Source organism: Rhinolophus hipposideros (genome assembly GCF_964194185.1).
Source record: "Rhinolophus hipposideros genome assembly, chromosome: 21".
Taxonomy (NCBI): domain Eukaryota; kingdom Metazoa; phylum Chordata; class Mammalia; order Chiroptera; family Rhinolophidae; genus Rhinolophus; species Rhinolophus hipposideros.
The window spans coordinates 42,817,618-42,845,139 of record NC_138067.1 but is presented as its reverse complement, the minus strand read 5'-3'; the positions used below and the strand labels follow the sequence as shown (position 1 = coordinate 42,845,139).

General features: G+C 54.1%; 2 protein-coding genes across 6 annotated transcripts in view; both read left to right on the top strand.

Annotated features, from left to right (window-relative positions):
* Window positions 1-6,554, top strand: part of SLC8A2 (solute carrier family 8 member A2) — a 31,362-nt gene extending 24,808 nt beyond the window's left edge. For 2 of the 4 annotated variants that reach the window (XM_081032466.1, XM_081032464.1), the window contains exons 9-10: window positions 345-531; window positions 1,869-6,554. In XM_081032466.1, coding sequence (XP_080888592.1) covers window positions 345-531; window positions 1,869-2,245 — 564 coding nt within the window. In that variant the 3' untranslated portion in view covers window positions 2,246-6,554. Of the gene's footprint in view, window positions 1-252; window positions 532-1,868 lie in introns of all 4 variants that reach the window. The other 2 variants (XM_081032465.1, XM_081032467.1) reach the window with 1 other exon arrangement.
* Window positions 6,555-15,740: 9,186 nt separating this feature from the next.
* On the top strand, window positions 15,741-26,869 carry MEIS3 (Meis homeobox 3). Of its 2 annotated transcripts, none has more exons than XM_081030864.1 (13): window positions 15,741-16,269; window positions 17,872-18,053; window positions 18,269-18,428; window positions 18,523-18,573; window positions 19,575-19,625; window positions 19,841-19,939; window positions 22,316-22,427; window positions 22,615-22,763; window positions 23,695-23,771; window positions 23,978-24,036; window positions 24,143-24,226; window positions 24,573-24,642; window positions 26,422-26,869. In XM_081030864.1, exons 1-12 carry the CDS (start codon window positions 16,258-16,260, stop codon window positions 24,620-24,622), a joined length of 1,086 nt encoding a protein of 361 aa, XP_080886990.1. In that variant the 5' UTR covers window positions 15,741-16,257; the 3' UTR covers window positions 24,623-24,642; window positions 26,422-26,869. The 2 variants fall into 2 exon arrangements, with proteins under 2 accessions (XP_080886990.1, XP_080886989.1); XM_081030863.1 differs by having other exon boundaries at window positions 16,122-16,269; window positions 19,790-19,939.
* Window positions 26,870-27,522: the final 653 nt, after the last annotated feature.

The window sequence follows — 27,522 nt, the reverse complement described above, 5'->3', positions numbered from 1 at the left end:
CACATGGCCTCCTTTGGCTTGAAGGGATTCTCTAGGAAAGTAAATGTTTTTACCTGGGCCTATACAATCTCCTATCTGCAAGGGATTCTGGAAAGTAACTTTTCAGCTGCTGACATGTCCACACCTAGCTTCAAGGGATTCTGGGAAAGCAGTTCATTTTGCGGGACTCGCTGTCTGGATGTTGAAGACTATGGTTGTGTAGGCAAGGAAAGAGGCATGGGTGTGTGCCCCAGCTGGGTCGTGTGCCCACAGGGGACGAGGAGGAGGAGGAGGACGGGTCCCGGGAGGAGCGGCTGCCTTCGTGCTTTGACTACGTCATGCACTTCCTGACGGTGTTCTGGAAGGTGCTGTTCGCCTGCGTGCCCCCCACCGAGTACTGCCACGGCTGGGCCTGCTTCGCTGTGTGTATCCTGCTCATCGGCCTGCTCACTGCCCTCATTGGGGACCTCGCCTCTCATTTTGGCTGCACCGTTGGCCTCAAGGACTCCGTCAACGCCGTGGTCTTTGTGGCCCTGGGCACCTCCATCCCCGGTAACCCCCTGGGAGACCACCTGTTGGGGGTAGGGCCTCAGAGAAGCCAGGCACTGGAACTAAGAGAAAGGTCCTGCAGAAACAAGGTGTGATGGAGTCATGCAGAGCCCGTGTGGTGGGTCCCAAAGAAATATGGTGGTGGGGCGTTAGAGAAAGCAGGCAGGGGTCCGATAGAGTCAATATGTGAACTGAATCCTCCCCAGAAAACAATGAGGTAAAATGTCCATAGAACGAGGGCTCTGAGAAATGGTAGAAACAAGATGTTAATTTCCCCCTCCTGTCCCCCCGCCCCACTAAGAAACCAGATGGAAGGTTCCATGGAGCTATATTGATGGGCATGATAAGAAGCAGGCCAGTGAATCTCAAAGCTTTAATGAAGATGAGAGGGCAGAGTGGAAACCAGAGGTTGGAGGACGGGGTGCCATAAGATGGTGGGGCTTCAGAGACTATAGTGTATGTGTCATCAAAGATCCCCTCTTCCCACATAAACCTGAGGGAAGGTGCCTTAGAAACCAGGTGGCCAAGACTGAAATTCCTAGGGAAGTTAGAAGGCCAGGGGTGTGGGGAACCTGATACTTTGGTTATTCACATCAATGTGTTCACCAGTCAGGCGATGGCGCTGTTGGCCTAGAAAGCTGGTGGTAGGTCTTGTGGAAAGCAACCTTTGGGGAATGGTTTAAGGATGTTTGCCTTCCGTGGAGACTTGAGTTACTAGTAAGATATTCAGGAATGGGTGGAGGCCATAGAAACCGGCTGTTTGCTTGACAGAAACCAAGTGGGGAATTGGCAGGAAAGGGTTGCATGTAGGTGGAGCCTAACACTTATTTTGTCCAGCCTGGTGGCCATGGGATGATTGGGCCCATAGGAAAATAGTGTGTTCATGGGAAGTAGAAAGTGATTCCCATCGAAAGCAGGAGGCGAGTCCCACTGGAAAGTAGGCAGTGGATCTCATGGAATGCAGAGAAGTCCTATAGAAAGCAGGCGGCGAGTCCCATAGAAAGCAGGCAGTGGGGCCTAATGAATGCAGACAAGTCCCATATAGAGCAGGAAGTGAGTCCCATGGAAATAAAGCAGCGAGTTCCATAGAAAGCAGGCAGCTGGTGCTGTAGAGAGCAGGCATAGGGATGCTGACCGACTTTGCCTTTCGGGTGGGGTCAAGGCCTCCCGCCCTTCCCGTCTGTCCAGAGCTACAAAGCGGGAGACGGGGGTCTGCACCCCACCAGGCCTGTCGTTAGATATTCTGGGAAGTGCCTTATGGCAAGCGGGTGGCGGAGAAGGCGGTGCCAGGACCCGGGAGTGGCCCGCGGCGCCCCTCTGAGCCGTTTCTTCCCCCGCAGACACGTTCGCCAGCAAGGTGGCAGCGCTGCAGGACCAGTGCGCGGACGCGTCCATCGGCAACGTGACGGGCTCCAACGCCGTGAACGTGTTCCTGGGCCTGGGCGTGGCCTGGTCGGTGGCCGCCGTGTACTGGGCGGTGCAGGGCCGCCCCTTCGAGGTGCGCACCGGCACGCTGGCCTTCTCCGTGACGCTCTTCACCGTCTTCGCCTTCGTGGGCATCGCGGTGCTGCTGTACCGGCGCCGGCCGCACATCGGCGGCGAGCTGGGCGGCCCCCGCGGCCCCAAGCTCGCCACCACCGCGCTCTTCCTGGGCCTCTGGTTTCTCTACATCCTCTTCGCCAGCCTCGAGGCGTACTGCCACATCCGAGGCTTCTAGCGCGTTCCGCAGAGACTCGGCCGCCCCCTGGAGACCGCTGCACTGCTCCGGACGGGGCTCCTCCGTCCTCCGGGGATTCGGCCCCTTGCCTGAGACTCGGCCTCCTGCCTCCTGGGGATTGATCCCCCCTGTCCTCTGTCCCCACCGACAGCCTCCTCCCTTCCCCCCGGGAGTTGTGATTGCCCGCAATTCCAGCCCATTCCTGTTAGTTTCCGTCTACACCCCAGGGGAAACTTCCACCTGGAGGCCCCTCCCCAGGGACCCAACTTGCCCCTCAGTGACCCGCTCGAGAATCTGTCATCTTTCTCCCAATCTTGACCTATCCAGTAAGACTCCCTTCTTCCAGAGAACCCCGCCGCTGCCACCACCACCACCACGGACCTGTTCCCAGGGCTTCAGAAGTTAGTCCTCCCTGAGGGACCCTTGACGGGGGCTGATCCATCCTAGGGTTTTGAGTATCTCAGCCCTTCTCCCAGCCTTTAGGGAGCTCCATTTATCCCCCAGGGGAGGGGGACGGAACGGGTGGGTGAGTGCACAAAGGGGGGCACACCTCCCCTGATTTCTCCACTCAGGCCCTTGGGAGATGCTAATTCTCCAAGTTTGGAGAAGGGAGGGGAGTAGTTTGGTGTTTCACAGCTGGAGGGGGCACATTTTTGGACCTGCAACTTCTCACATTCCAGCGCCCGCACTCTCCTCCACTACCTCTGAGAGCCCAGGCATTCCTTGGAGGGGGGACCTGTGTGTGTATATAGTGTGTTTGGGAGAGGGGGGTCACGGGAGGGTGCATGTCTTGGGGAAAGGGGGTGACAGACTTTACTTTTGTGAAGGCAGCAGACTCCCCCAGTCTTGAGAATCCGCTTCGGGGAGGAGGCCACAAATCAAAGGGAGTCCAGCTGGTCTCCCCTGACAATCTAGAAGGCTTATTTTGCCCTCAGTGCCAGCAAATCCGGGCAGGACCCTCGAAGAGGAGCCCGAGGGTCCCAGAGGACCAATGCTACAAGCCAGCAAATGCTGCCACATCTCTGCCTGATGGGGAGCAGGGTTGGGTGGGAGGGTGGGACTGGGACCAGGGAATCTGGGGGGGCATCTTTAACTTTGGAGGCCACCCATCTGTTGGTAGGCCATCTGCATTTTCTTACTGTTGATGTTTCCTGCCCAAAGGGCACACTTGGGGCGTGGGGAGTGCTGCCCACTTCTTGGGACCCTAAGAATGACCCTGCAACCCCCAGAATCCACGGTTTTTTAGCATTCTGTCATCCTCGTGCATTGGCCCAGCATCCCAGACCTGTTACCCACTCCCCTTCTCTACTTCCAGCTCATCAGCACCAGTCACTGTCTCTTTTCTCTGTGATTTCTGTAAAAGTTGCCATAAAACTTTGAAATTCTGCCTGGAAAACAGCCTTCCCGTGGGAAATTGGAATTCAGGAGGAGGAAGCTAATGAGCTCTTTGAGATTTCAGCAGTTGTGAAATAGACCAGGTGATCTGGGTTTTTCCAGGTCCCCAGTCCTCTGCAGGATACACCCACACGCACCAGCCACATTAAGTCCACGCAACTTCCCCAGCCACGCCCTCACGCATCACCTGGGAGCTTCACTAGCCTCGCCCCTATTTCATCAGCAACAAACTATTCCGCTTCACAGAGCATCCTGGGAACTCAAAAGAATAGGACTTAGTTTGTCTGAGCAGGAGAGCTGGGGTTGATGGGGGGATTTCCTGAATAAAGCAAGTAACTTTCTCAGAATGCTGAAATAGGAGAGGGGGCTGTGTGCGCGCGCGTGCACGCGTGTGGTTCCCCAGATAAAAGACACAGCCCACATAAAGGTGTGCAGACTTGTGAGTTACTAGTGTTTTTCGTGCAAGTGGTTAGCATGAATGGAGTGTGGGGAGGAGGGGAGTGAAGCCAGCTCAAGAGGACCAATTATAAGCTACCTTATCATCCATGCAGTGGAGCTTGGAATTTATCCTCAGAACAAAGGGGAGCTTTGGAAGGGATTTCAGTGGGGGATAGTGGGCGGGACAGGCAGTTGATATCATCTGATTTACATTTTCAAATGTTCCTTTGGCCACTTGTAAGTCTGGAGGTTGGGAGATCAGGGAAGAGGCTGGGGCAGCAGAGGAGGGTGTCCTGGAGTCGGGTGGGGGGAAGGGGAATGGTCAGAAGGGGGTGATTTAGACAGAATGGATCGGGCCGGCAGGGAAAGAGATGGTGCACTCAGCCTAGCCAGGAAGAGTTGAATGAAAGGGACGTTAAGGGGTGGGTAGGGCTAGGGAAAACAAAAGAGGAAATGTGCAGTACGTGAGACCAGCAATAGAGGGAGCAGTTATGCTCTGGGCTTGAATACGTGAGCCGAGTGTCTCAACTGTGACGCCGCAGCAGTAGTGGAGGAGAGTACAGGCACCCCCAGTCCACGCCAAAAGAGAAAGGGGAAAGAGAGTGAACACCCCGGCCTTACTCTCCTGCTGGTGTCTCCCATTGGCTGAACTTAACCAGAAGCTAGAGGTCAAGAGAGGTAATTGGTGTGGTGTATACAGGTCCGTTTCTTGGGCCACAGAGCAGGAGGGAGAGAGGTGGAGAGTCGATCCGGCAGGGGGAGCAGCGGGAAGAGTTTCCAGAGAGCGAGGTCTCTGGGCTTGGGGAACCAAGGAGGGTAAGTCGGAAGAATTGGCTGCTTGGAGAATATGCTGGATTCAGGTGAGTACAGACTGAGCACAAGATGCCTATGGGGCATCCAGAGACGTCAGAGAGGGCAGACATCCGGGGACACCTGGAGCCCCGGCGGGGGGGCTGCACGCGAGAGAGGAAAGCCTCAGGAGAGGGCGGGGCTGCCCCGGGAGTGTCTAGTGTGAGGAAGGGGCATGGGCAGTGCCTTGAGGGGCCCCAACATGTAGGGCGCGTGGAAAATGGGAGACCTGTCGAAGGCAAAGGGCGCGCCAGAGAGGTAGGTGGGAAACCAGGAGACTGGGGCACTGGAAGCCAGGAAAAGAGAATTCCAGAATGAGGGCGTGGTAAACAAAGTCAAAGCCGAAAAGAGAGGTGGGGAGCGTCAGGACTAGGAAGTGACCCCAGGATTTAGAGCAGTTGAGTGGACGGTGTGGGGACAGAAGTCAAGCTGCTCTGGAGTGAGGAGGGAGTGGCAGATGGGGAAACTGAGTCAGAGCCTGTATACCACACTTTGGAGAATCTGGCAGTAGAGAAGGGAGTTGCTGGAGGAAGATGTGTGTCATGAGCGGGCTTTTCCGCCAAGGTGGGGAGAGGTGTGGAGCAGGAGGGCATTGACCTCTGGCGTAAGAGCATTTGGTACCTCAGTGTTCTCATCTAGAAAATGGGGATAGCAGTAACAATGGGACTGGTGGTAGCTGTTTCACAGGGCTGTTGCATTAAATTATATCTGTAAATTATATATGTAATTATACATAATTTATTATAATTACATATAGAATTTAATATAATTATGTTTATATATAGTTTTAGAATAATAGCTGGCACATAGTAAGAGCTCAATAGATGGAAATAGTTATACTTTCCAGGTATTCTTAGCTTGCTTGCTTACTTTCATATTTCATTCTCTCTCACACACACACACACACACACACACACACACACACACACACCTACACTCCCCATCCGGAACAGCCTCAGAAGGACAGAGACAGGTAGAGTCCCCATAAACCTGCTTTCCCACCCAAGCCCAGTTGCTAGATCACCAAACCCTGGAAGAAGGGGACCAGGTGGAATATTCTTTCTTCTCCCTCCAGCCTCCTGGATTCTTTAATTCACTTTGTTGATTGTTCACCAGCTCCGTGCCTGGTGCCCTACTGTGACCCAAATGTCCCTGCTCTCACTGGGTGCACAGTGCAGTGGGGCACATATGCCAAAGAAGGTGCAAGAGGTGGTGGTCAGGAGGGGATGTGTGAGGGCAAGGTCACTGTGTCAGGACACAGATGGCACAGAATTGGGTGACTGAGGGGAGTGAGTGTAAGAAGGGGACAGCAAAAGATGTGCAGGGTAGAGGGCAACAGATAAGAGATGGCGCAGTTCCCTGGGGGCTAGCAGAGGTGGGGTGTCACCCCTAAACTGAGGGACAAGAGTGACTTCTGGAACCTGGAGAGGGTGGCTGTATGTAAGCCCTTGTAAGGGCTTCCTATTCATATTTTTATTAATAGTACTTCGATACAAGTTTAGATGTGATTTCACAGGGATCCAAAATAATAATGGCTTCAATGAGTTTATTTCTCTCTTTGTGTGACAGTCCACATCTGGTATGGCAACTCTCTTTCATGCGGACAATAAAACCTGTGTTTCTTCTATCTTGTTGCTGTGACGTAGCTAGAGTATGGCTCTCGTCTGTTTGGTCCCAGATGGCTCACCTCCGGGGCCTCCTTCCAATGAAAAGGATGGCAAGGGGAGGAGAGGTGCAGGATCCACTGTTCTCTGTAAGTTTTTACCCAGGAGTTCTACATATCATGTCCTCCTACATCTCAGGGACCAGACCTGAATCCCATGGCCACACTTACTAGCTGCCGAGGGAGCTGAAAAATACGTAGTTTTTATTCCAAGTCATCATGCTAAAAATCATAGAGGATTTTTAAGGGAATGTGGAGATTGGATGTTGAAAGAAAATGAGCAGCCTCTTCTGCAAAAAGTTTTGAATGAACACACAGAGGTGATACTCAGAAACTAACCAATCAGATTATGGGTACCAGACAAAATCACCACTGAAATAATTGCCAACGAGCCCAGGGCCTTTGCATCACCCATTTCAAGATCAAGTTCCCCAGCTGGATTCAGTCCTGATCCTCTAAGCTTCCCAAGACTCTGGAACACACATTTCCTCAGTCTCATCTTCCCAAACGGTTCCCCAAGTCCTTAGCCTGTTTCCTTCACATAAATCTGCAGACAGACCTCCCTCTCCCCCAGCTTCCTACTCCTCACCCACCTTTACCTGACCCCTCAAGCATCTTGTTCTGGGTATCTGTTGCTACATAACAAAAACCATCCTAAAACTCAGTGGTTTAAAATGACAAGTTATTATCTCTCAGTGGTGTCTCACACAATTGCAGTCAGATGTCAGCTGAGTCTTTGGTTATCTGATGTCTAAGAAAACTAACTCACCAGGCTCACAGGTGGTGCTGGCAGTCGGCTGAAAGCTGGGGCTGTTGACAGAAGCCCATGTCTTTTTTGACAATTTCTGTCTCTCTTTGCATTTTGTCTCTGCACGTGTCTTTTTTTGTTGACCGTCTCCTCTTCCTTAATTCCACACATCTCTCTCAATTTCTCTGCTTTGCTTTTTCATCTGTATCTTCACTCCATGTTTCCACATGTCAGCCCCCCACCCTCACCGTGTGTGTGTGTCTGTCTGTCTCTGTATCAGTTATCTGCTGCTGTGTAACAAACCACCCTGAAACTTGGTGGCTTCAACGATGTACACTATTTCTCAAGATTCTGTCTGTTGATAATGGCTCTTGTATTCCATGTGCAGTTGGCTGAGGCTAGAATGTGCTGCGTTCATTTTGGAGCTTGGCTGGGGCTAGACCACTGTCTGTGGTCTAGGCCGTTTCACTTCGCCCAGTGGTTCCCCACTTCCTCCCCTAGTTGGCTAGACCCACTTCTTAATAGCATGGTGGCCAGGTTCCAGTTGAGGCACAGTGGGAGCTGTAAGGCTCGGGTCGCTTCCCCCACATTCTGTTGATCAAGCAAGTCATAAGATTCCTGGGGCTGGGAAATAGACGCCACCTTTTGATGGGTGGAGCTTGTGCATAGAGGGAGGAACTGTTGGTGGCCATTCTGGGTACGCTGAGTAACAGCCTTCCCAAAGAGATCTGTGTCCTAATCCCTGAAACCTGTGACGATTACCTTACATGATGAAAAAGGACTTTGCAGGTGGAGAGATGGTCCTGGATGACCTGGGTCGGCCCTAAACCCAATCACGTGGATCCTTATAAGAGGGAGGCAGAGGGAAATTATACGACACGCAGAGGAGGAACCTATGTGAACCGGGCAGAGATTTGAAATGAAGATGCTGACCTTGAAGATTGGAGCCATGTGGCCACCAGCCAAGGAATGCCACAACCCCCCAGAAGCTAGAAGAGTCGAGGAATGGATTCTCCCCCATGGCCTTCTAAGTGACATCAGCCCTGCTGATACCTTGACGGTGGCCCATTGGGACTGATTTCGGACTCAGCCTCCAGAACTATGGAAAAATAAATTTGTCATTTTAAGCCACGGAGTTTGTGCTAATTTGTAGCAACCACAGGAAACTAATATTCCATCTTTCGAGCTAATTCACCACCACTGCCTCTTGTCTCTTAGTTTCTATGTACCTCTACATCTTGAACTCTTTTTTAAAAAATGTGGTAAGGGGCCGGCCTGGTGGCTCAGGCGGTTAGAGCTCCGTGCTCCTAACTCCAAAGGCTGCAGGTTTGATTCCTACATGGGCCAGTGGGCTCTCAACCACAAGGTTGCCGGTTCAACTCCTCGAGTCCCGCAAGGGATGGTGGGCAGCGCCCCCTGCAACTAGCAACAGCAATTGAACCTGAAGCTGAGCTGCGCCCTCCACAACCAAAATTGAAAGGACAACAACTTGACTTGGAAAAAACTCCTGGAAGTACACACTATTCCCCAATAAAGTCCTGTTCCCCTTCCCCAATAAAAAAAAAAAATGTGGTAAAATACACATATAAAATTACCATCTTCAAGTGCACAATTCAGTGGCACTTAGTACATACATGATATTGGGCAACCATCACCACCATCTAGTTCCAGAACATTTTCATCACCTCAAAAAAGGAAACCCCGTACCCATTAGCAGTCACTCCACTTTCACCCTTACTCCCAGCCCCTGGCAACCACTAATCTGCTTTCTGTCTCTAGGGATTTGCCTGTTCTGGACATTTCTTTTCAATAGAATCATACAATACGTGGCCTGGCTTCTTTCACTTAGCTTAATGTTTTCACAGTCCGTCTATGTGGCAACATGCATTAGTGCCTCATTGCCTTTTATGGCTGAGTACTATTCCTCTGCATTGAATATAGCACGTTTTGCTTATCCATTCATCTGTTGCTACATCTCAAACTTTTATGTTTTTTTTTTTTTTCTTTGCCATCTCTCACATTCTCAACATTTTAGGTGTGGGAAGTATTAGTGAGGGTTCTCCAGAGAAACAGAACCAATAGGATGTGCAGATAGATAGATGGATAGGTAGACAGATGGATGGATACATACGGAGATAGATGATAGATGGATGGATAGATGATAGGTATTTATTTTAAAGAATTGGCACGTGCAGTCATAGGAGCTGCATTCCACAGGTCCCAATTCCACAGGGCAGGTCTGAGACCCAGGGAGATGCTGATGGTACTGCCCAAGTTCAAAGGCAATCTGGAATCAAAATTCCCTCTTGCTCAGGGGACCTCAGTCTTTTTCTCTTAAGGCTTTCAACTGATTAGATGAGGCCCACCAATTATGGAGGGTAATCTGCTTTACTCATTTATAAATGAGTTAGTCTCATCTGAAAAATACTGTCACAGCAAAATCTAGAGTGACGTTTGACCAGACATCTGGGTATGATGGCCCAGCCGAGTGACATGTACCATTCACCGTCACAGGGGGATCTCACGCCCCTTGTGCCGTCTCTCTGCCCGTCTGCCATATCCCCTCCTGGCTACTGTCTTAGGTTGGGCTCCACAGAAGCCACAGAAGCTCCACAAGGATGGGAGGCAAGTGGTTTATTTGGGAGGTGATTCCAGGAGACACTGGAGGGGAGACAGGGAAGGAAGCCATTAAAAAGTGTGTTGATAAAAAGGTCACCTCCTATGGGCAATGGGCTCCGCTGGAGACTGTAGAACCCTCTCCAAGGTGCCCAACCTAAAGATGAGGAATTGGGGCGTTTATTCACTAACTCCCGGCTACGGATGAGGAGGCTGCTTTAGGGATTGTCTCCCAGCACATTGCCCCCTTGGCTGAAGAGCTCACTGGTGGAGGGGCGTAGCAGGCAGTGTGGGCAGCTGCTGTTGGGTCACAGGGGTTGGAATGAGGCATGCAGAGCCTGAGGGGCCTTACTGCCTCTTTCCCAGTGGGAAAATGCATGGGCACCAGTGAGGGGAGAGACAACTGCACCAGGTCTCCCCCTCTTCTGGCCCCAGCCAAGCACACAGCTCTGGTCTCTCTAGGGAACAGGGAACGGCTGGCTCCTGGCACCTCCTCTGAGTTCTGTCCCCCCCCCCCCCCAGGATTGAAGTCAGACGCTAGGGAGGACTTCCAGGAACTCAGATTAGGGGAGAGAAGGGATAGGGGTTCAGTCCTCAGTGCCTCCCAAGGCACTCGCTCTCTTTCTCCTCCCTCCTCACTTCCCCATTCCCCTGCCCTCTCCCTGTAATTTTCTCCCTGGAGGTGGAGGGAAGGAAATGTCAAGCAAGGATGATGGATTGAAAAGGGGCAGTTGGGGTCAGCAGAGGAGGGACCGCAGGGCTGGAGGGGAAAAGGAACAGAAAAAGGGGGGAGAAAGGCAGGGAGGATGGGGGAGGGACCAGAGAACAAAACAGACACAGCGTGGAGACAGAATTGGAGGAGAGAGACTTAACACAATGCTGAGGGAGAGAAAAATGCGGGCAGAGATGGTGCCAGAGGTTTAAAGTAACCCTCCACCCTTGTAACCAGCACACAAAGCCAGAGAGAGGAGCTGCCTACAGATGTGCGGAGAAAACAGCAGAGATTAAATGGGCCGGCAGTCAGGACCAGAGCAGGGCCAGGTCAGGGAGAGGGAGAGATAGAGACACAGTGAGGGAGAGGAAGAGAGACAAAGAGAGACGGAGACCGAGGGCTGGGGCACAGACAGGCGGAGAGGGAACAAGAGAGACAGAGATCCCCAGAGACAGAAAGAGATGGGTTTGGGGGGGGGAGACTGAGAGAAAAAGACAGAGAGAAAGGGAGAGATTGAGAGTGAAAGTGAGAACGAAAGATAGAAAAAGAAAAGGAGTCAGAGAGAAACAGAGAACCTCCAGAGAAAAAGAGACACAGAGATAGAAAGAAAAAGATGGAGGGAGACACATGTGAGACAGACAGATGGACAGACACTGGGCGGCACACAGTGAAAGAGAAACAGAGAAAGAAAGGAGGTGGGAGAGAGAGGAGGAGAAGGAAGAGAGAAGTGAAAAGACCCAGAAAAGAGACACAGAGGCACAAAGAGAAATTGGCAGAGAAAGGCAAATACAGAGAAAGGACAGGGAGACAGGAAGCTGGGATGGGGGGGGAGTCGCTGCCTGTGCCCCTCCCCCGCCCGGGTCAGGCCCAGTCCTCCTGGTGGCCTCTGCCGAGCCATGGCTAATGGTATGATTGCTTGGTGGGGTGGCAGTCGGCGGGTGACAAATGAGCCGCCCGAGTCGCTAGCTCAGGTGATGGATGGGCCCGAGAGGCGGGCAGAGGGGCGGGCGCGGGATGGGGGAGAGCGGCCCACCAAGATAAATGTTTCCTTCTCCTGGAGCCAGGCCAGGCAGGGGGAGGAACTGGGGATTTGGGGCGATGCATCTATGAAAAGTCTGGGCAGTGGGGTGGGGGAGCAGTGAACAGAGACAGAAAAGCAGAAACCCAGGGACAAGGGGCGGGGGCAGAGAGAGAGAGGTGGGGACACAAAGGCTCAGACAGAGGTCCCCAGAGATGGAGGGGGGGGTGGGGGAGAGAGAGAGACTGAGAGAAAGAAAGAAGAAGAGATTGAGAGCTACAGTAAGCATGAGAGAGATGGAGACAGACACACACACAGAGACAGAGAGATTGAGAAATTACCCAGAGAAAGAGAGACACACAGAGGGAGAGAAAATGATGGAGACGCTTGAGACAGACACACCCTGAAGAAACAGACACAGACGACCCCTCATCCCCCTCCCCGAGCAGATGTACAGATCCTTGCAGAGCCTAGGACTGAGGTCAGGAGGGTTCCCCAAGAAAGAGACAGAGAGGCAAACACAGAGCTGATGATAAAGAGGGGAAACTGAGGCAAGAGCCAGCAGGACCAAGAAAGAAGACAGGAGGGGGCCCAGAGCAGCCCCTTGCTCACTCTCTCAGCTCCCACAGCCTGAGAGCAGCTCTTGGGAATTGTTGGCGGTCCCTGGGAAGGGGCCTGCCTGGTGGGCACAGCCCCAGTGGTCAGGGCTCAGGGACTGAGGCGATCAAGAGGGTCCCACCCAGGCCAGTGGGGGTTGACAGCCAAGGTCGGGGAAAACCTGTGTTGGGGAGACTTCGGGGGGGGGGGTGCCCCAGATATACTCAGGGAGGGTTCAACGGGGAGGGCAAGACCTGGGCCTTCCCATGGATAACATGGGAGGAGGGTGGGGCTGAAGGGGGAGACCCCTCTCTGGGCCGGTGCTCATTTGCAAGTCTGTGCCCACCCACGCTGGTATGCACACACACACACACACACACACACACACACACACACACGTGTGCAGTTACGACACTTCCTAACACAGACACCCAGGGGCCCAAACATCACCCTCACAGATGGCAGCCACACTGAGGTCAGCAAACACCGAACACACAGCAAGACCCAGGCCTGGACTCCACCTTTTCCCTCCCCTGAACTCAAGGGTGCAGGGTCCAAGGACCATTTAAGGACACAGCTAGCAAGAGGGGGCCCCCTGAGGTCAGAGAGAAATGGGACAGGTGTGTGTGTGTGTGTGTGTGTGTGTGTGTATGTGTGTGTGTGTGACACACAGACTGGGGATAGAGGAGTGAGAAAGCCTGCAGTCCCCTCGGCTCCCTCTCCCCTCCCTTGCCTTTCCCATCAGTTTCTCTCCCAGACGCTCCTGTTTCTTCCCTTTCCAACATCTCACTCCACTCTTTAATTAAAAAGATTGATGCCCAGGAGCCCAAGGCCCTCCTCCTCGTTTTGGAGGTTGGAGGGTCCTTCTGCATTCAGAGCAATGGAAGAAACAACCGTGTTTTTTTCTCCACATCACACCCCCTCATTGACCTCACTGGATCCCCCAACCAGTTAAGACAAAGTCGCCCCCATCCCTGTCCACTCAGCCCCCATTGGGACTATCCCTCAGGCCACACTTCTTCTTTTCAGAATCAGCTAGAGGAAGGGGACCTCAGCATACCCCCCAAGACACAAAGCGAGGCTGGGGGCCCAGACCACTGGCTCCCCCACCCTGAACCTTGGCTGAGGGCCACGGGGGTGGGGGGCACACAGAAGAGCTTTGCATCTTTAATTAAAAAGTGATTTAAATTAATTTTCTGCTCCAAAACCCCTATCTAGGGGGCGGGGTGCCTGTGGCAGTGATTAAAGTCCCCTTTCCCCACTGCCTTCCTTAAAGGGCCAGTGTCACCTGCAAGACAGTTGAATGTGATGGGTTCTGGGAAAGCGCCAAGGGTCCCCATAGTCCTGGCACCCTCTAGTTTAACTGGTTCCCCATCACCCCACCAACCCAGGCCCATTGCTCATCCAGCAGATGGGAAGATTGAGGCTCAGAGAGGGGAGGATTCTTCGAGGTGGGTCCAAACCCCAGATTCAGCCAGAGAAGAGGGTTGACAGTATGTCGGGGGTCAGGGACAGTGAGAAAGGACAGGGGAGAGACAGGGAAAGAGATCCTGGGTGAGACAAAGAGAATGAGGGTGAGTGAGAAAGTGAGAGACAGTGGGGGGGGGGCAAGATGGGTGGGAGGGCTTGGAGGTGAATCTGAGCCTGGGGTGGGAGAGGATGGCTTTCCCAGGCTCTGAGGAAGCCCTGGGCCATCATCCTCGCCCTCCCCATTGCCCTCCCTGCTGGGACGTGCTGCTGCCGGGCTGATCCCAGTCCCTCAAGTTGTATAGCTCCAGGAACTTACCCTGCCCCTGGGCCTGGGTGGTTTTGTTTAATTTCCACAAGACTAGAGGATGAAGGAGAAACAGGTTGAGCTGTTTATGAGGGTCGTAAAAACATCCTTCTAGAGCCCAGCAGGGGTAACATACTGCTTCGAGCCCCCAGTCAGCCTCCCACTCTCTGGATCTCTACCCTCCCCCATCTCTGTCTCTTCCCAACTTTCTGTTCCTTTCTCTCTGGATCTCTCACTTCTCTTTGCCATTATCCCTCTGGAGTGATGGTTTATAACTTTTGGGGGGAGGGGTGTCAAGAATCCTTTTGAAAAAATAAGATGAAAACTGTGCGCCATCTCCCTAGGGAAAAAATATGTAACCACCAGGCCACAATTCACCATGCAATTGTAGGGAGTTCACAAGGAGTCCCAACAGCCATTTGCACACCCTCCCCCTTCCCCTTCCCCAGGAATCCGAGGGTATCAGAGAAAGACCCTAATGTAGAAAAAGCCGGCTTCTGGGCCTTGCCCTCACCATTGCTAGAACACACCAGGCACATTCCTGCCCCAGGGCATTTGCATCTTGCCGGTTCCCCGGCCTGGGATGATCTTCTCCCAGAAATCCACGTGGCGCCCTCGCCTTCTTCAGGCCTCTGCTCGGATGTCACCTCTTCTGAGGGTTTTCCCTGTCCAGCTTATACACATCCTTCTCCCTGTCCTTACTCTGCTTTGTTTCTGAGCACTTATCTCCTCCAGGCATTATTTTGTACTTACGCATGTATTTACTTGACTGGTCTCTCTCCCCCACCTCATCCTCAATAGAACGTGACCACCATGAGGCTAGGTAGTTTGTCTTTCCCTCACTGCTGTCTCCCCAGAATATCACCTGGCACATAGAAGGTGCTGGGGTAAGTTTGTGTTGCACAATCTTCTTTACCTCATTAGAACAGTTTCAAAGGCTGTCTGGGTCCCAGCCTCCTCCAGGAATCACACGAAAGCTGTGGACGATCTCTCCAACATCTTTGTAGCCAGCCACGTCATTCGCCCTGTTTTGGAAACGAAGGCCATTCTAAAAGGCAGGGGTCAAAAACAGGCAGAGGAACAGAGTGATATTTTCTAGGGGGCAGAGGGTGCAGAGCAAGAAGAGAACTAAAATATGGGGGTTCGGTTACTTACAGCCTCTGGTTCTCTCCCCTGATCTGTCTCACAGAGAACAGAGAGAGGGTGAGGGGACGACCGACTGAAGAGAGGGCCTGTGGGACATGGGTGGTGAGAGAGACAGAGGAGCAGGGACGTGTGGGGCAGAGATGAGAGAGGAAGAGACACCGAGAGAAAGAAATGGCGGGAGGGGGAGACAGCACTTGAAGACATAGAAGGAAACCAGGGAGATGGAGAGAAAGACCAGGAAGGGTGGAGAGAACGGAGAAAAGGGGGACAGAGACCTGTGGCGGCGGCCGAGACGGGGGAGGCAGAGAAGACCTGAGGTGGGGGGGGCGATAGGAAAGAGGGAGGCAGGAGGGGTGGGAAACGTGAGAGACGAGAGCGGGGAGGCTCAGGTACAAAGCAGCTGGGGAAAGCTGCTGCGGCCCCCACCCTGGAAGGGGAGATGGGGGCGGGGGCTCCGCACGCTCCCGCCCCGCCCGCCGCCCGCGCCGCCGGCGGACAGCGGGTTAAGCATCTCCGCCGTGGAACTTCCGGATGTGACCACAGAGAGAGGGAGAGACCGGGCGCGGGGAGAGGGAGAGCCAGAGCCGCCAGCATCCCTGCGGGCCGCCCACGCCGGGACCCCGCACCCGCGCGGGGAGCCCCGCCGCCCCCGCCGCCCCCGGCCGGGCCAACCCCTCTCCCCCGACCCCCACTCCCGCCCGTTTCTTGATCTGTTTGTCTCGGGCCGGTTCTGTCCTCCCAGGACCCGGGGAGGGACTGGGGCCCCCGGGGAGGGGGCCTGGGGCGACCCTCCCCGCCTTCTCGCCCCCTCCCTCGGCATGAGCCCCCAGCTGTGACCCCCGCAGGGGGAGGAGACTGGGGGGTCCATGCTCTCAGCCTCCGCGCTGCCCCGCGCCTGCCACTGACGACGGCGGGGGTGGGGGGGCCGGGCACCCAGCCTCCTGCCCCACCCCCTGGCGTCGGCACCGCGGGCTGTTTGGGGCCGCTGCCCCTGGCTGCGCCCTCCCGGCCGGCCAGGCCCTGGAGGGACCCAGAAACTGCCGCCGGCATCAGCCCATGGCCCGGAGGGTAGGTCTGAGGGCGGGCACCCCTGTGCCCTAGCCCGTCTCCGCCTCCCCATCCCTCCGGCTCGCCCCCTCCCCGCGCTCTGGCCCCATCAGCCCATCCCACCCTCGCCACCACCTCTGTCTGCCCCCCGTCTCTGCCCCTCGGTCTCCCCCCACTCTGTCCGTCCATCTCCCCCTCTCTGCGTCTCCCCCTCCACCTCAGGCCCTTTATCCTACCCCCACTTCCTTTTCTGCTCCCCTCCAGTCCTCCCTGCTCTACTTTTGTTCCGAGGCCTCCGAGTGGTCAGGGTGGGGACGGCGCTGGGAGAGGTGGTCTCGCAGGCAGGGCCCCCCTCACCTCTCCTTTATGTCCTGGAGACGGGCCAGATCGGCGGAGACGGGCCTGGAGCTGAGAAGGCACCTGGGGCGGGGGCGAACCTGGCAGGGGGTGAGCACTGGCCGCACACCTCGGACGTGCGAGGAACAGCGGGGAGCAACTGGAAGCAACTTCTGGGCTCAGGAGAAGTTAGGAGAAGAGGAAGTGAAGGGGGAGAGAAGGAAAGACACACAGGACAGCCGTCAGTGCAGAGACGGAGGGTAGCAGGGACTCGTTTGCTTCTCCTTCTTAAGTCCCTTTGCTTCTTTAAGCCTCAGTGTCGTTATCGCTAAGGAAAGGGTCCGACCTGGGTTATTTCAGCCCCGCCCCGGCTGCCAGGTCCCCCCCCCCCCTTATGTGCTTCTTTGATGACCAGACGTAGAAATCTCGCCCCGAGGCCCATGGTTTCTGTTGGGGGCTGTTTGCACAAGGGGACTCGTGCTGTTGTGCAGGGTCATACTTTCATTTAACAGGAGTGCACTGAGTGTGTGCCAGGCACTGTGCTAAGTGCCTCATGCATTCATTCCTATGCCTGCGTTTGGCTCTGTGTGCGTGTGCGTGTGTGTGGTGGACTCCCGTGGTGAGTGGGGTGTGATAAGTTAAGTCACGCTCAGACGTGCATATTTGACAACCGAAATGAAACTGAAGTGGCCTGTGTGCGGACATTTGTGTACAAACAACGCACTGCTTTCATGGGAAGTGTCACGCTCTCTTCGGTCTCTCTTTGCCTCTTTTCCTGTATCTTCTCTGTCTCCCCCTCTACTCTTCCCCTCTGTCTCTTTACATCTCTCTTAATCTCCTGTCTCTGTCTCTTTGCCTTTCTTTCCATTTTTCACCATCTCACTCTCTCTCTGCTCCCCTGTCTCTTCTCTGAATCTCCCTTTATGACTCTCTCCCCTCCTTCCTCCCTTCATTCTGTGAAGCACTGGCAGTTACCAGCCAGCTGATTCCTGCCCCCCCCCCCGACCCCCCATCCTGACCCACACACCTGAGACCTGGGTCCATCTCTCTTCTCTGGACCCTCCTGCCTATACATCAGGAATCTCTGACGGGACATTTGTCACAGTTCAGGGGTGCAAGAGAAGGCCGTGCAACAGGGCCCTCTGTCCCACCCCACAGCTCCATGGGACATTGGGGGGCTTAAGGGGATAGGGTTCAGATACTTGGGGAACACAAGGGTGGGTCCCAGCATCAGGGAGGGTGGTGATGATGCTTCCCTGGGACTCTCCCCCTCTTGCCTCCCCTCAGTACGATGAGCTGCCCCACTACCCAGGCATCGTGGACGGCACTGCAGCCCTGGCTGGCTTCTCGGAGGCAATGCCTCCGACACCGAGAGCCTCCGGGCCCTACGGCCCCCGCCGGCCTCCCCAGCCCCCACCCCCAGGCTTGGACAGTGATGGCCTGAAGAGGGAGAAGGATGAAATATACGGGTGAGTGGGACAGGGCCCCGGGCTCCATGGTCTAAGAATGCAGGCCTCTGTGTGTGTGTCTTGGTCTCTCTGGACCTTTTACTCTTCCTCTGAGTCTTTCTTACTCTGTCTCTCCATCTCCTCCCTCGGGGTCTCCTGTCCCCCTCCCAGTTGCTCTGTACTTCGCAGACCCCTGCCTTCCCCTCATGAATGCTCTCCTCTCCTGCTTCCTCTAGACACCCACTCTTCCCACTGCTGGCTCTGGTCTTTGAGAAATGTGAATTGGCCACCTGCTCGCCCCGTGATGGGGCCGGGGCTGGGCTGGGCACACCCCTGGGTGGTGACGTCTGCTCCTCCGATTCCTTCAATGAGGACATCGCAGCCTTTGCTAAGCAGGTGGGCACCCCAATCCACCATGCACCAGAAGAACCAGGGAGGAGGGCAGGCGGGAGACAAGATGTGCCCTCCCCGGCCTCTCTCTTCCTCCCAGGTCCGCTCTGAGAGGCCCCTCTTCTCCTCCAACCCAGAGCTGGACAATCTGGTGAGACCTGGGCCCCCCACAATACTCCCTTCCCTACGGGGGTCCCCTGTGCTGCCCTCCATAGCCTTGGGGTTGGTTGGGGGAGCAGAGAGGAGCCCACCTGACCCATGTTCACAGATAGTGATAACTAGCCCATTTGCAATGCAGTATAGCCTAGAGTTTGAGAACACAGACCCAATGGCCTGAGTTCGAATCCCAGTTCTGTCACATCTTAGCTCTGTGAACCAGGACAAGTTGTTCCATCTCCCTGTGCCTCAGTTTCCTTATCTGAAAAGTGTAGCTAGTAGTAATTTCTATCTTTTAGGGCTGTTGTGAGGATTTAATGAGTTAATGAGGGTCAAGTGCTTAGAACAATGCCTGGCACAGAATGGGGATTCAATAAGCTTTAGCTGTCCCATCAGGAGAACAGAGCCCACGTCAAAATGAGTGCAGGGACTTAGCTGCAAAGCAGAGAGAGGAAGGGAGAAAGAAAAGGCAGAGGAGAAGGAGAGAAGGAGGAATACCCTGGCCTTTTCCTTCTTTTTCCAGCTCCCGCCAGGGCTTCCTATTGGCCCAACCCTTTGGCAAAGGACTCTGGGAAATGTAGTTTGCAGGTGAAGGGTGGCAAATGGAGCAGAGGGCAAGCAGGCAAAAGAGGGGGTATTCTTATTATTGTAGCTTACCCTCGTTCTCTCCTCTCGTGATGGATCCTTCTCTGTTTCTTGTCCCTCTTGCTTCTCTTTGTTTGCCTCTGACCCTCAAATTCTCTCTCTTCCCATAATTTTGGGATTCCGTTTCTGTTCTCTTTCTCTCTGCCTCTGTCACTTTGTATTTGTCTCTCTTTTTGCTCTGTCTCTCTATCTTTGTCATTCTGTCGCCCTCTTTCTGATCCCGTCTCTTCCGGTCTCTCCTTTCCCCTCCTCCTCCTCTTCCTTCTCTCCCTCCCGCTCTCTTCCTCTGTCTCCCTCCCTCCCTGTCCGTCGCTCGCTCCCCTCCTCTGTCCTTCCTGTCTTTGTTTTCAGATGATACAGGCCATTCAGGTGCTGCGCTTCCACCTGCTGGAGCTGGAGAAGGTGAGTGTCCCCCCACACACCCTCCCGTGCTCCCCCCGCCTCCCCCTCCCCCTCCATGGCCCTCAGGCTCGCTCCCCCCTGGGGTTGCAGCAGCAGTGCCACCCCACCCACGGCCCCAGCCTCGGCCCCCGGGTGGCCCCCCCAGTACCCCGGTGCCCCCCCAGGTCCACGACCTGTGCGACAACTTCTGTCACCGCTACATCACCTGCCTCAAGGGGAAGATGCCCATTGACCTGGTCATCGAGGATGGGGACGGCGGCTGCAGGGAGGACCTGGAGAAATACCCGGCCTCCTGCCCGAGCCTCCAAGACCAGGTGGGCCCGGGAGGGGGAGCAGGCCTCCCCCCACACCCACAGCCACGCCCGGACGCCGCACAGTGTCGGGCAGCCAGTCGGAGACGGCCTGGCCGCGGGGACCCACTATGCAGCTTACCAGGCAGGGAGCCGGCTGGAGAACAGCGTGCACGCACACACACACACACACACACACACACACACCCCTGCAGTTACCATTCCTAGGCTCGGCCACACACACACAGGTTCACACAGAACTACACAGTCGCGGCCATCCTCCCTCACCGCCACGTGTCAGCCTACACCACATACTTAAACAGACACCTCCCAGTTGCATAGCGGTCGCATTGGTCACACAGCCTGACAGGGACAGCATCATTCTGGAGCGTGTGTGTGTGGTACACATCCCCCAACCACACAACAGCCACACAGATGGCAATCCCCCCACATAAATAAATAAATCAGATACAGCGCTCCTCGGACCCAGACTGAGCACAGTGCCTGCACACTTGCACACATGCCATGTCGCCACTAGACTATGGCAAGTGTGCACACCCCCCATGCCACTCAACAGTCACACACGGCCCAGAGTCATCCAGTCTCAGATACAGTTGGACTACACCTTCATCGACAATCACACGACAGCCCCGCCATGCAGATCCCAACGAGGGTAACGCCCAACTCTCAACACACCCAGCAATGATACAACACAATACCTGCTCCCAGATACAGGCACGTGTCCACACCCCAAGTACATAGACGCAGGCACGCTGCATGCTGCAGTCACAGGTGGGTCCCAAGGACCCTCTGCCCACAACCCACATATGCACCCACTCAGCAAGAGCCCTGTGGGTGTGACGATCGCTTATGACTCCCTCAGAGGCACAGCCATGTTCGATATTCACACAGCTTCCAATTCATTCCCTTGACAATCAAGCGCTCAATGTAGTCACGGAGCCCCCCGTCTGCTTGTGCAGGAAGCAGGACAACCACACACTGTCTCACCAATAGGACAACCCACCCTTTGACTTACAGCCACAAACTTTAAAAAATGTGGCTTTGCGCTAGGCAGCTACAGCCACGTGGTCATCTCAGAGAGCGACACGACCACGCTGGAAACCCCCTGCAGCTCAGTTCTACCCATGTAGCAACCACGACACAGCCACACCGCCTCTCCGGGGACAACCATGCCATTTCAGACATAGATGCAGGCACTCACACTGCATGCCACACGACAGTCTCAGGACAGGGTCAGGTACACCAAGGTGGGGGCTCACCCACAGCATCCGATCGGATACCCCAGAAGAACTACCCGTGATACATACAGGCGCACTCAAAAGCCTTCAGCCCTAATGATACTGCAGTTTGCATATAAGCCACCCCTAATACACTCCAAACAGCAATTCCACACAGACCTACTGAGCCAGAGGAGACTTCCTTGAGCGGCTGTGCTTCGGGCTGTGCCCCAGCAGAGGATGTACCCACAATGGGTCAGGTGGGGAGGGACAGTTGACGAAGAGATGGGAGGGTCTAGGGCAATCGCTAGGGCAGGTGGGGTACCTTAGGGTTCAGGAACAGCCGGCAGCCGTTTCCACCCCCCACACACCCAATCTGCCTCCCAGCATTGAACTGAACCTTAAGTCGAGTGACAAAGAAGTCTTGGTGCAGTGTGTACGGGTGGGTTGGCCTCCTGGGACACAGAGCGGGGCAGAGGGTGAACCCGACACACTGTCAAGCTCCTCAAGGTGTGTCAGAGTTTGGATAAAGAAAACACAGTCCTGGACTCCCTGGTCTACAGGTCTGAGGCACCCAAATCTCTAAAAACTGAAAGTTTTTTTCCCCCCCATAAGTTTAGTGCAAGCTCATCTGGCAGCAAAATCTGACCTGAACTAATGAGAGGCTGCTATTTATAGCCTTTGTTTATTGCACTCGGTTAAATATTCATCCATTTTGCTGCAGAAATGTTAATGAGCTTGATGACGAGGTTGTGCCCCAGACCCTGCTGGGGGTGTTAGGAAATACTCAGGGTGTGCACTGACTTACTGTCTAAAAACATGAAAAGTTCTGAATTCTAAAACACCTCCAGCCTCAAAGATTTCAGATAAGGCACCATGGATCTGTACAAACCCATCTTTATTGAGTGATTGCTCTGCACCTTTATGTAAATTAACTCATTGAATCCTTTCCACATGCTGAGCTGGGGACCGTTATTATCCTCCATTATCCAGTTAAGGAAACTGAGGCACAGAGAGGTAAAATGATTTGCCCAAGGTTATAGTAAAGGAAGAGGCAAGGGTAGGCTTCCCACACAGTTCCAGCTCCAGAGCCCATGGTCTTAGCTACTGTGCAATATTGTACCCCAAGCCTTGGTACTGACTTCCAGCTCTTGTTTCCCAGAATAATACATGGATTAGAGACCATGAGGATGGCGGGTCTATACAACTTGGGACTCCGGGTCCATCCAGTGGGGGCCTGGCCTCCCAGAGTGGGGACAATTCCAGTGACCAAGGTGAGAACCTTCGGAGGGAGAGGGGAAGTGTGGGAATCAGTCTGAGGATTGAAGTCAGACAGCAAGTAGGGCTTCCAGGGGGGCAAGGACAGCCGGGGTGTGGAATGGTGTCTTGGATGAGGGTTCTGGGACCCTCTGGTGCCCCAGCCTCACTGTCCAGAAACATAGCATGCGTCTCCCCCCTCAGGAGATGGACTGGACACAAGTGTGGCCTCTCCCAGTTCTGGGGGAGAGGACGAGGAGCTGGACCAGGAGCGGCGGCGGAACAAGAAAAGGGGCATCTTCCCCAAGGTGGCCACTAACATCATGAGAGCCTGGTTGTTCCAGCACCTCTCGGTGAGAGCCTGGCGCTTGGGGAACAGGATGGGCACAGAGAGAGATGGAGAAGGACGCTGCACAGAGACAGGCTCCGAGTCCCAGAGATGGGAGACTGAGGCAGGGGCAATATTCAGGGAGAATTTCAAGGAGATTGGGAAAGACCAGAAAAAGCGTCCTGAGTGCTACCTGTGTGCCAGGTGCTGCTAAGGCTCTTGACTCATTCACTCTTTCCCAACCCACCTGCCCATTCATCTTTGCATTGGCCCATCTATTCACCAACACATCAGTCATTCACTAACCCACCATCCAGCCAAACATACCCCGAGAGGGTGGGGCTGTGTTTTCGCCGTTCTGCAGATGAGCAGAGTAAGACCCAGAGGTCTCACAGCCAGACGTGGGTTTAAACACAGGCAGGCATGCCTTAACCACTGCACCACACTGCCTCATGAAGAGAGAGGGGGAAAAAGACAGGAAGAGAGACAAGGAGAGGCTGAAACAGAGAGATGGAGAGACATGGGGAGGATTGAATCAGTGCAAGAGACATGGAGAGACTGAGTCAGAGATGGACAGAAACACAGAGAAAGAAAGAAACTGGGACAGGGAGAGAGGAGCCCTGACAGAGACTCAGAAGAGGCCCTGCTGGGTTTTGCCTCCTTTCCCAGCAGTGGAGCCCCGTCCCCAAGCTCTGTCTCCCCTGAATGAGGGCTGGCCAATTAGCCTCTAATTGCTGGCAGAGGTGAGGGCACCTGCAGGCGCAGGCGTAATTGCTCAAAGCTTGGCTGGCTTCCCTCTGTTGGGCCCCGGGGGGAGCACGGAGAAGCTCAGATGAGGTGGCTCTTCCGGCCCCTGCCCCAGTCTGAGCTCTCCATCCTTGGAGACTGGGGCGGGCCGGGCTTTGGGGATCAGATGGCAGCCCTGCAGGCAGGGTGACTCTTGCTGGTGGCCACAGCACCCATACCCCTCCGAGGACCAGAAGAAACAGCTGGCGCAGGACACGGGGCTCACCATTCTGCAAGTCAACAACTGGTGAGGGGCTGGAGGCTTGCATGGGGAGCCCAGGCGCTGTCCGCGGTGCTGAAGGAGGCCATGAAGCCTCTCGGACCCTCTCCTCCCCCTCGCGCCTTCTTTCCCCAGCCCCATCTTCTCTTCCCAGATATCTCTCTGTGTATTCATCTCTGCTTCTTTCTTACTCCCTCTTCACACCCTCCTCCATTTCTATGACCCCCTCCCAGGTTCATTAACGCACGGAGACGCATCGTGCAACCAATGATCGATCAATCCAACCGCACAGGTACCAGGAGCAGGTGGGAAGAGAGGGCCTGGTGTCCCTGGGGAGTGTCAAAGCCCGGACCCAGGCATCCTGGGGCTCACCTTTTACCCCTCAACCCCCCTTGCAGGCCAGGGTGCAGCCTTCAGCCCAGAGGGCCAGCCTATGGGGGGCTACACCGAGACACAGCCACACATGACCGTCAGGCCACCAGGTAAGGCCCTAACCCCTTAACTAAGCCACACCCCCAAGACACCAGGCCCCAGTGAAGATGCTCCACCTTCTGGGATTTAGTTCATGAATAATATAGTGTCTCATTTGCATAACAGGGGAGCTGATGCAAATGCAGATTTCTCAGTGCCCAACTTTTCCTCACAATTTGCTTCTTCCAGGCTCTGCCCACTTATTGGAAGTCTCTGCTTTTTCTTAAAGGATCAGCACCCTCTTAAACTATGACTTAGTCTGTTTTGATCCCCTGAGGAAGAAAGGGCTGGGAGGGCTTTAGGTGCATATTGGAGTGTCTGGTGAAGATCCACTAACTGTCCTCTTTCGTCTTCCAGGACCAATGGGGATGAGTTTGAACTTAGAAGGAGAGTGGCATTATCTATAGAGACTGGATTCAGGAGAAGTGTGAGTGTCCAGTGTGGAGGGGTGCTAGGTTGGGAGCTGTACAGCTCTCAAACCTTTGTAAGACCTCCGGACTCCAATAATGGGCCACCCAGAGCAGAGGCAGCATGGGTCCCTGAACTGAGGGTTCTCCAAGGTTTGATGGGAAGATGATTTATCCATCCATTCATACATACAAATATACATACACTCCCAAACATATTAAACTCTCACTCCATGCCCTGACATGCCTTATGTAGGGTCCTGCTCTTGAGAAGATTCTGGACTTGAAGGAAGTGAACACCAGAAACCAATAATAATCCAGTACAATAGTTGAAACAGTAAAACAGCTTGCTCAGAGGAGATATTAGGGAAGACTTCATGGAGGAAGTAGCTTCCGGGTGGGGCATTGAAGGATGAATAGGAGTCCACTGGGTAGAAGTGGGGGGTGGAGGTGGCAAAGTAATAGGGTACATTTTTTTTACTCTTCCAGCTCTTAAGACTTGATAACATCATCTTGTTTAGTCTTCACAACAACCCTAAGAGAGAGAAACTTATTTTCATTTTACAGATGGAAAACTGAGGCTCAGAGAGGAGGTCACTTATGCAGGTTCACCCAGCTCAGAAAAGCAGAGGGAATAGCCTGTGCAAAGGCCTGGGTTTGAGAAGTTGCCTGGAGTTTCTAAAGCACAGATTAGATCTTGCTTGACTCTCCCTGACTTAAAACTCTTCTGTGGTTTCCTAGTGCCCTCTGGATGAAGTTCAAACTTCTTAGTTTAGCATCTATTCATTCATTCATTCATTCATTCATTCATTCAACACACATTCCCTGAGCAATTCTGTGCCTGGCCCTGTGCTGGGTGGTGCTAGGGACACAGTAATCACCACGAAAACCCAGCCCTGCCCTAATGGGGCTCACAGTCCAGTGGGGGAGACAGACCCATCTCAGACAGTAGCAAGCCAGAGTAGGCAAGGCTGGGAGGAGGGAACCCAGGAATCGGAGGAGCCCAGACAGGGAATCAGACCTAGGCTGAGAGGTTCAGGGAGGACTTCCTAGAGGAAGCGAATTTGGAACCAAGACCAGAAGAGTAGGAAGAGTGAGGCAGGAGAGGAGAGAACAGCATATGCAAAGACCTGGCACACTTAGAAACCTCACAGCTGAGACCCTCCCCCCAACACACACACACACACACACACACACACACACACACACACGGGAGGGAGGACTGGACTGGGCTGTTAGTGAGTCAGGTGGGTGAGTAAGAAATTCAGGGCCAACAGAAAGGCTAGTAGATGAGTGGAGACGTGAGAGGGCTTGGGCATGGAGGGACACTGCCCGAGCCTGGGAAGGAGAGATGGGTGGGTTTGTTCAGATCCTGGCAGATCAGTAGGGGTCTCAGCTCTGCTCTGACCAATCCTACTCCCCCAGCAGGCTGTGTTTTCTCTCTCCCACCCTTGCCTTTTCCTCCTTGTCCCTCTCTTTATTTCCGTCTCTGTTTTGTCTATCTCTGCATGCCTCGTTCTGTTTCTCTTTCCACATCTCCATGTCTGATTCTCTTCATGCCTCTCCCTCTGTCTCACTCTCTCTCCTTGTCTTTCTCTCTTTCTTTGTCTTCACTGTCTCCTTGTTCCTTTTTTCATTTATCTCTCTCCCTCCTCCGTTTTTGTTCTGATTCTCCATCTCCCTCTTTCTGTTTCCCTTTTTCTGAGTCTGTCTCGCTAGTGGGGATTTCAGAGAAGGGCTGACATGAAGCCAGACACCCTCCCTACCTCCTGACATGGCCTCTCCTCTCCCCTCCACAGACCCCAGGCTTCAGACTGTGACACCTGGTTCTGGTCCCCGCTTAGCCCTCTGGCTTCAGGACCCCACCTCCTATGGCCCTTCCACTCAATGCCTACCTCCCTGGGGCCCCACTGGGACATGGGGGGCCTGAGCGCCCACTTGAGGGTCTCTCAAGGACAAAAACAAGGCCTCCGGGCTCTGTGCCCCACTTCTGCCCTCACCTCTGCCCAGAACCCGAGCTGAGATCCAGGGCCTGGATCTCCAGAAGATGGTGGCTGGGGGCCCCCACCTCTAGGACAGAGATGGAATTGGGGGTGGGCTGGGGCTGTCAGGGGAAGAGGGTCACCCGGATCCGACATTTGGGGAGGTTCCCTCTGTCCTCCCAGCGCATCTCCCTCCTCTCCCCCTACGTCCCTTCTCTGATGTCTTCTACTTTTTTTTAAATGATAAAGTCTTAAAAACAAAAGCCACCAAGCTGAGTTCTTTTGTCTCTTCCAAGATTCGAATTCTCATTGATTTGAAGCTCCTGAATCATTCATTATAATAATCGATACTCTTTATCCTGCTCTGTCTGTGGGCACTCTGTGTATCAGTTAACTTTTGCTGTGTAACAAACAACTCCTAAACTTTGTGGCTCAAAATACCCACAGTTTTTTAGTGCATTATTCTACGGGTTGGTATCTTAACTAGGTTCAGCTGGGAAGTTCTTGTGGTTTCAACAGGGCTCTTGTGTATCTGTGGCCAGCAATGGGCCAGCAAGGGGGCTCTCCTTCTGGGGGTTGGCTTGCTAACAGCAGGGGCAGCAGGAGAGACTGGACCACGTGGTACCATCAGTCAGCATGCTGTCCAGTTTATTCACATAGAGGCTTGGTTGGACTCCAAGAGAAAGCAGGCGGGCTCAAGGCCTCTTGAGGCTCCGAATCCCATCTCCACTCCAATTTCTTAGCCACAGGCATGTCTCAAGTCTAGTTCAAGAGAGGGGAAATAGGCTGCACCCTTCAGTGGATGGAGCTGGGAACTCACATGGCAAGAGAGGTAGATACAGGGGAGATGGCGCATGGGGGCCCCTTTTGCATTCATCTCCCACACCATGGCTTCCAGCTTACTTTGTCCTGTGGGAG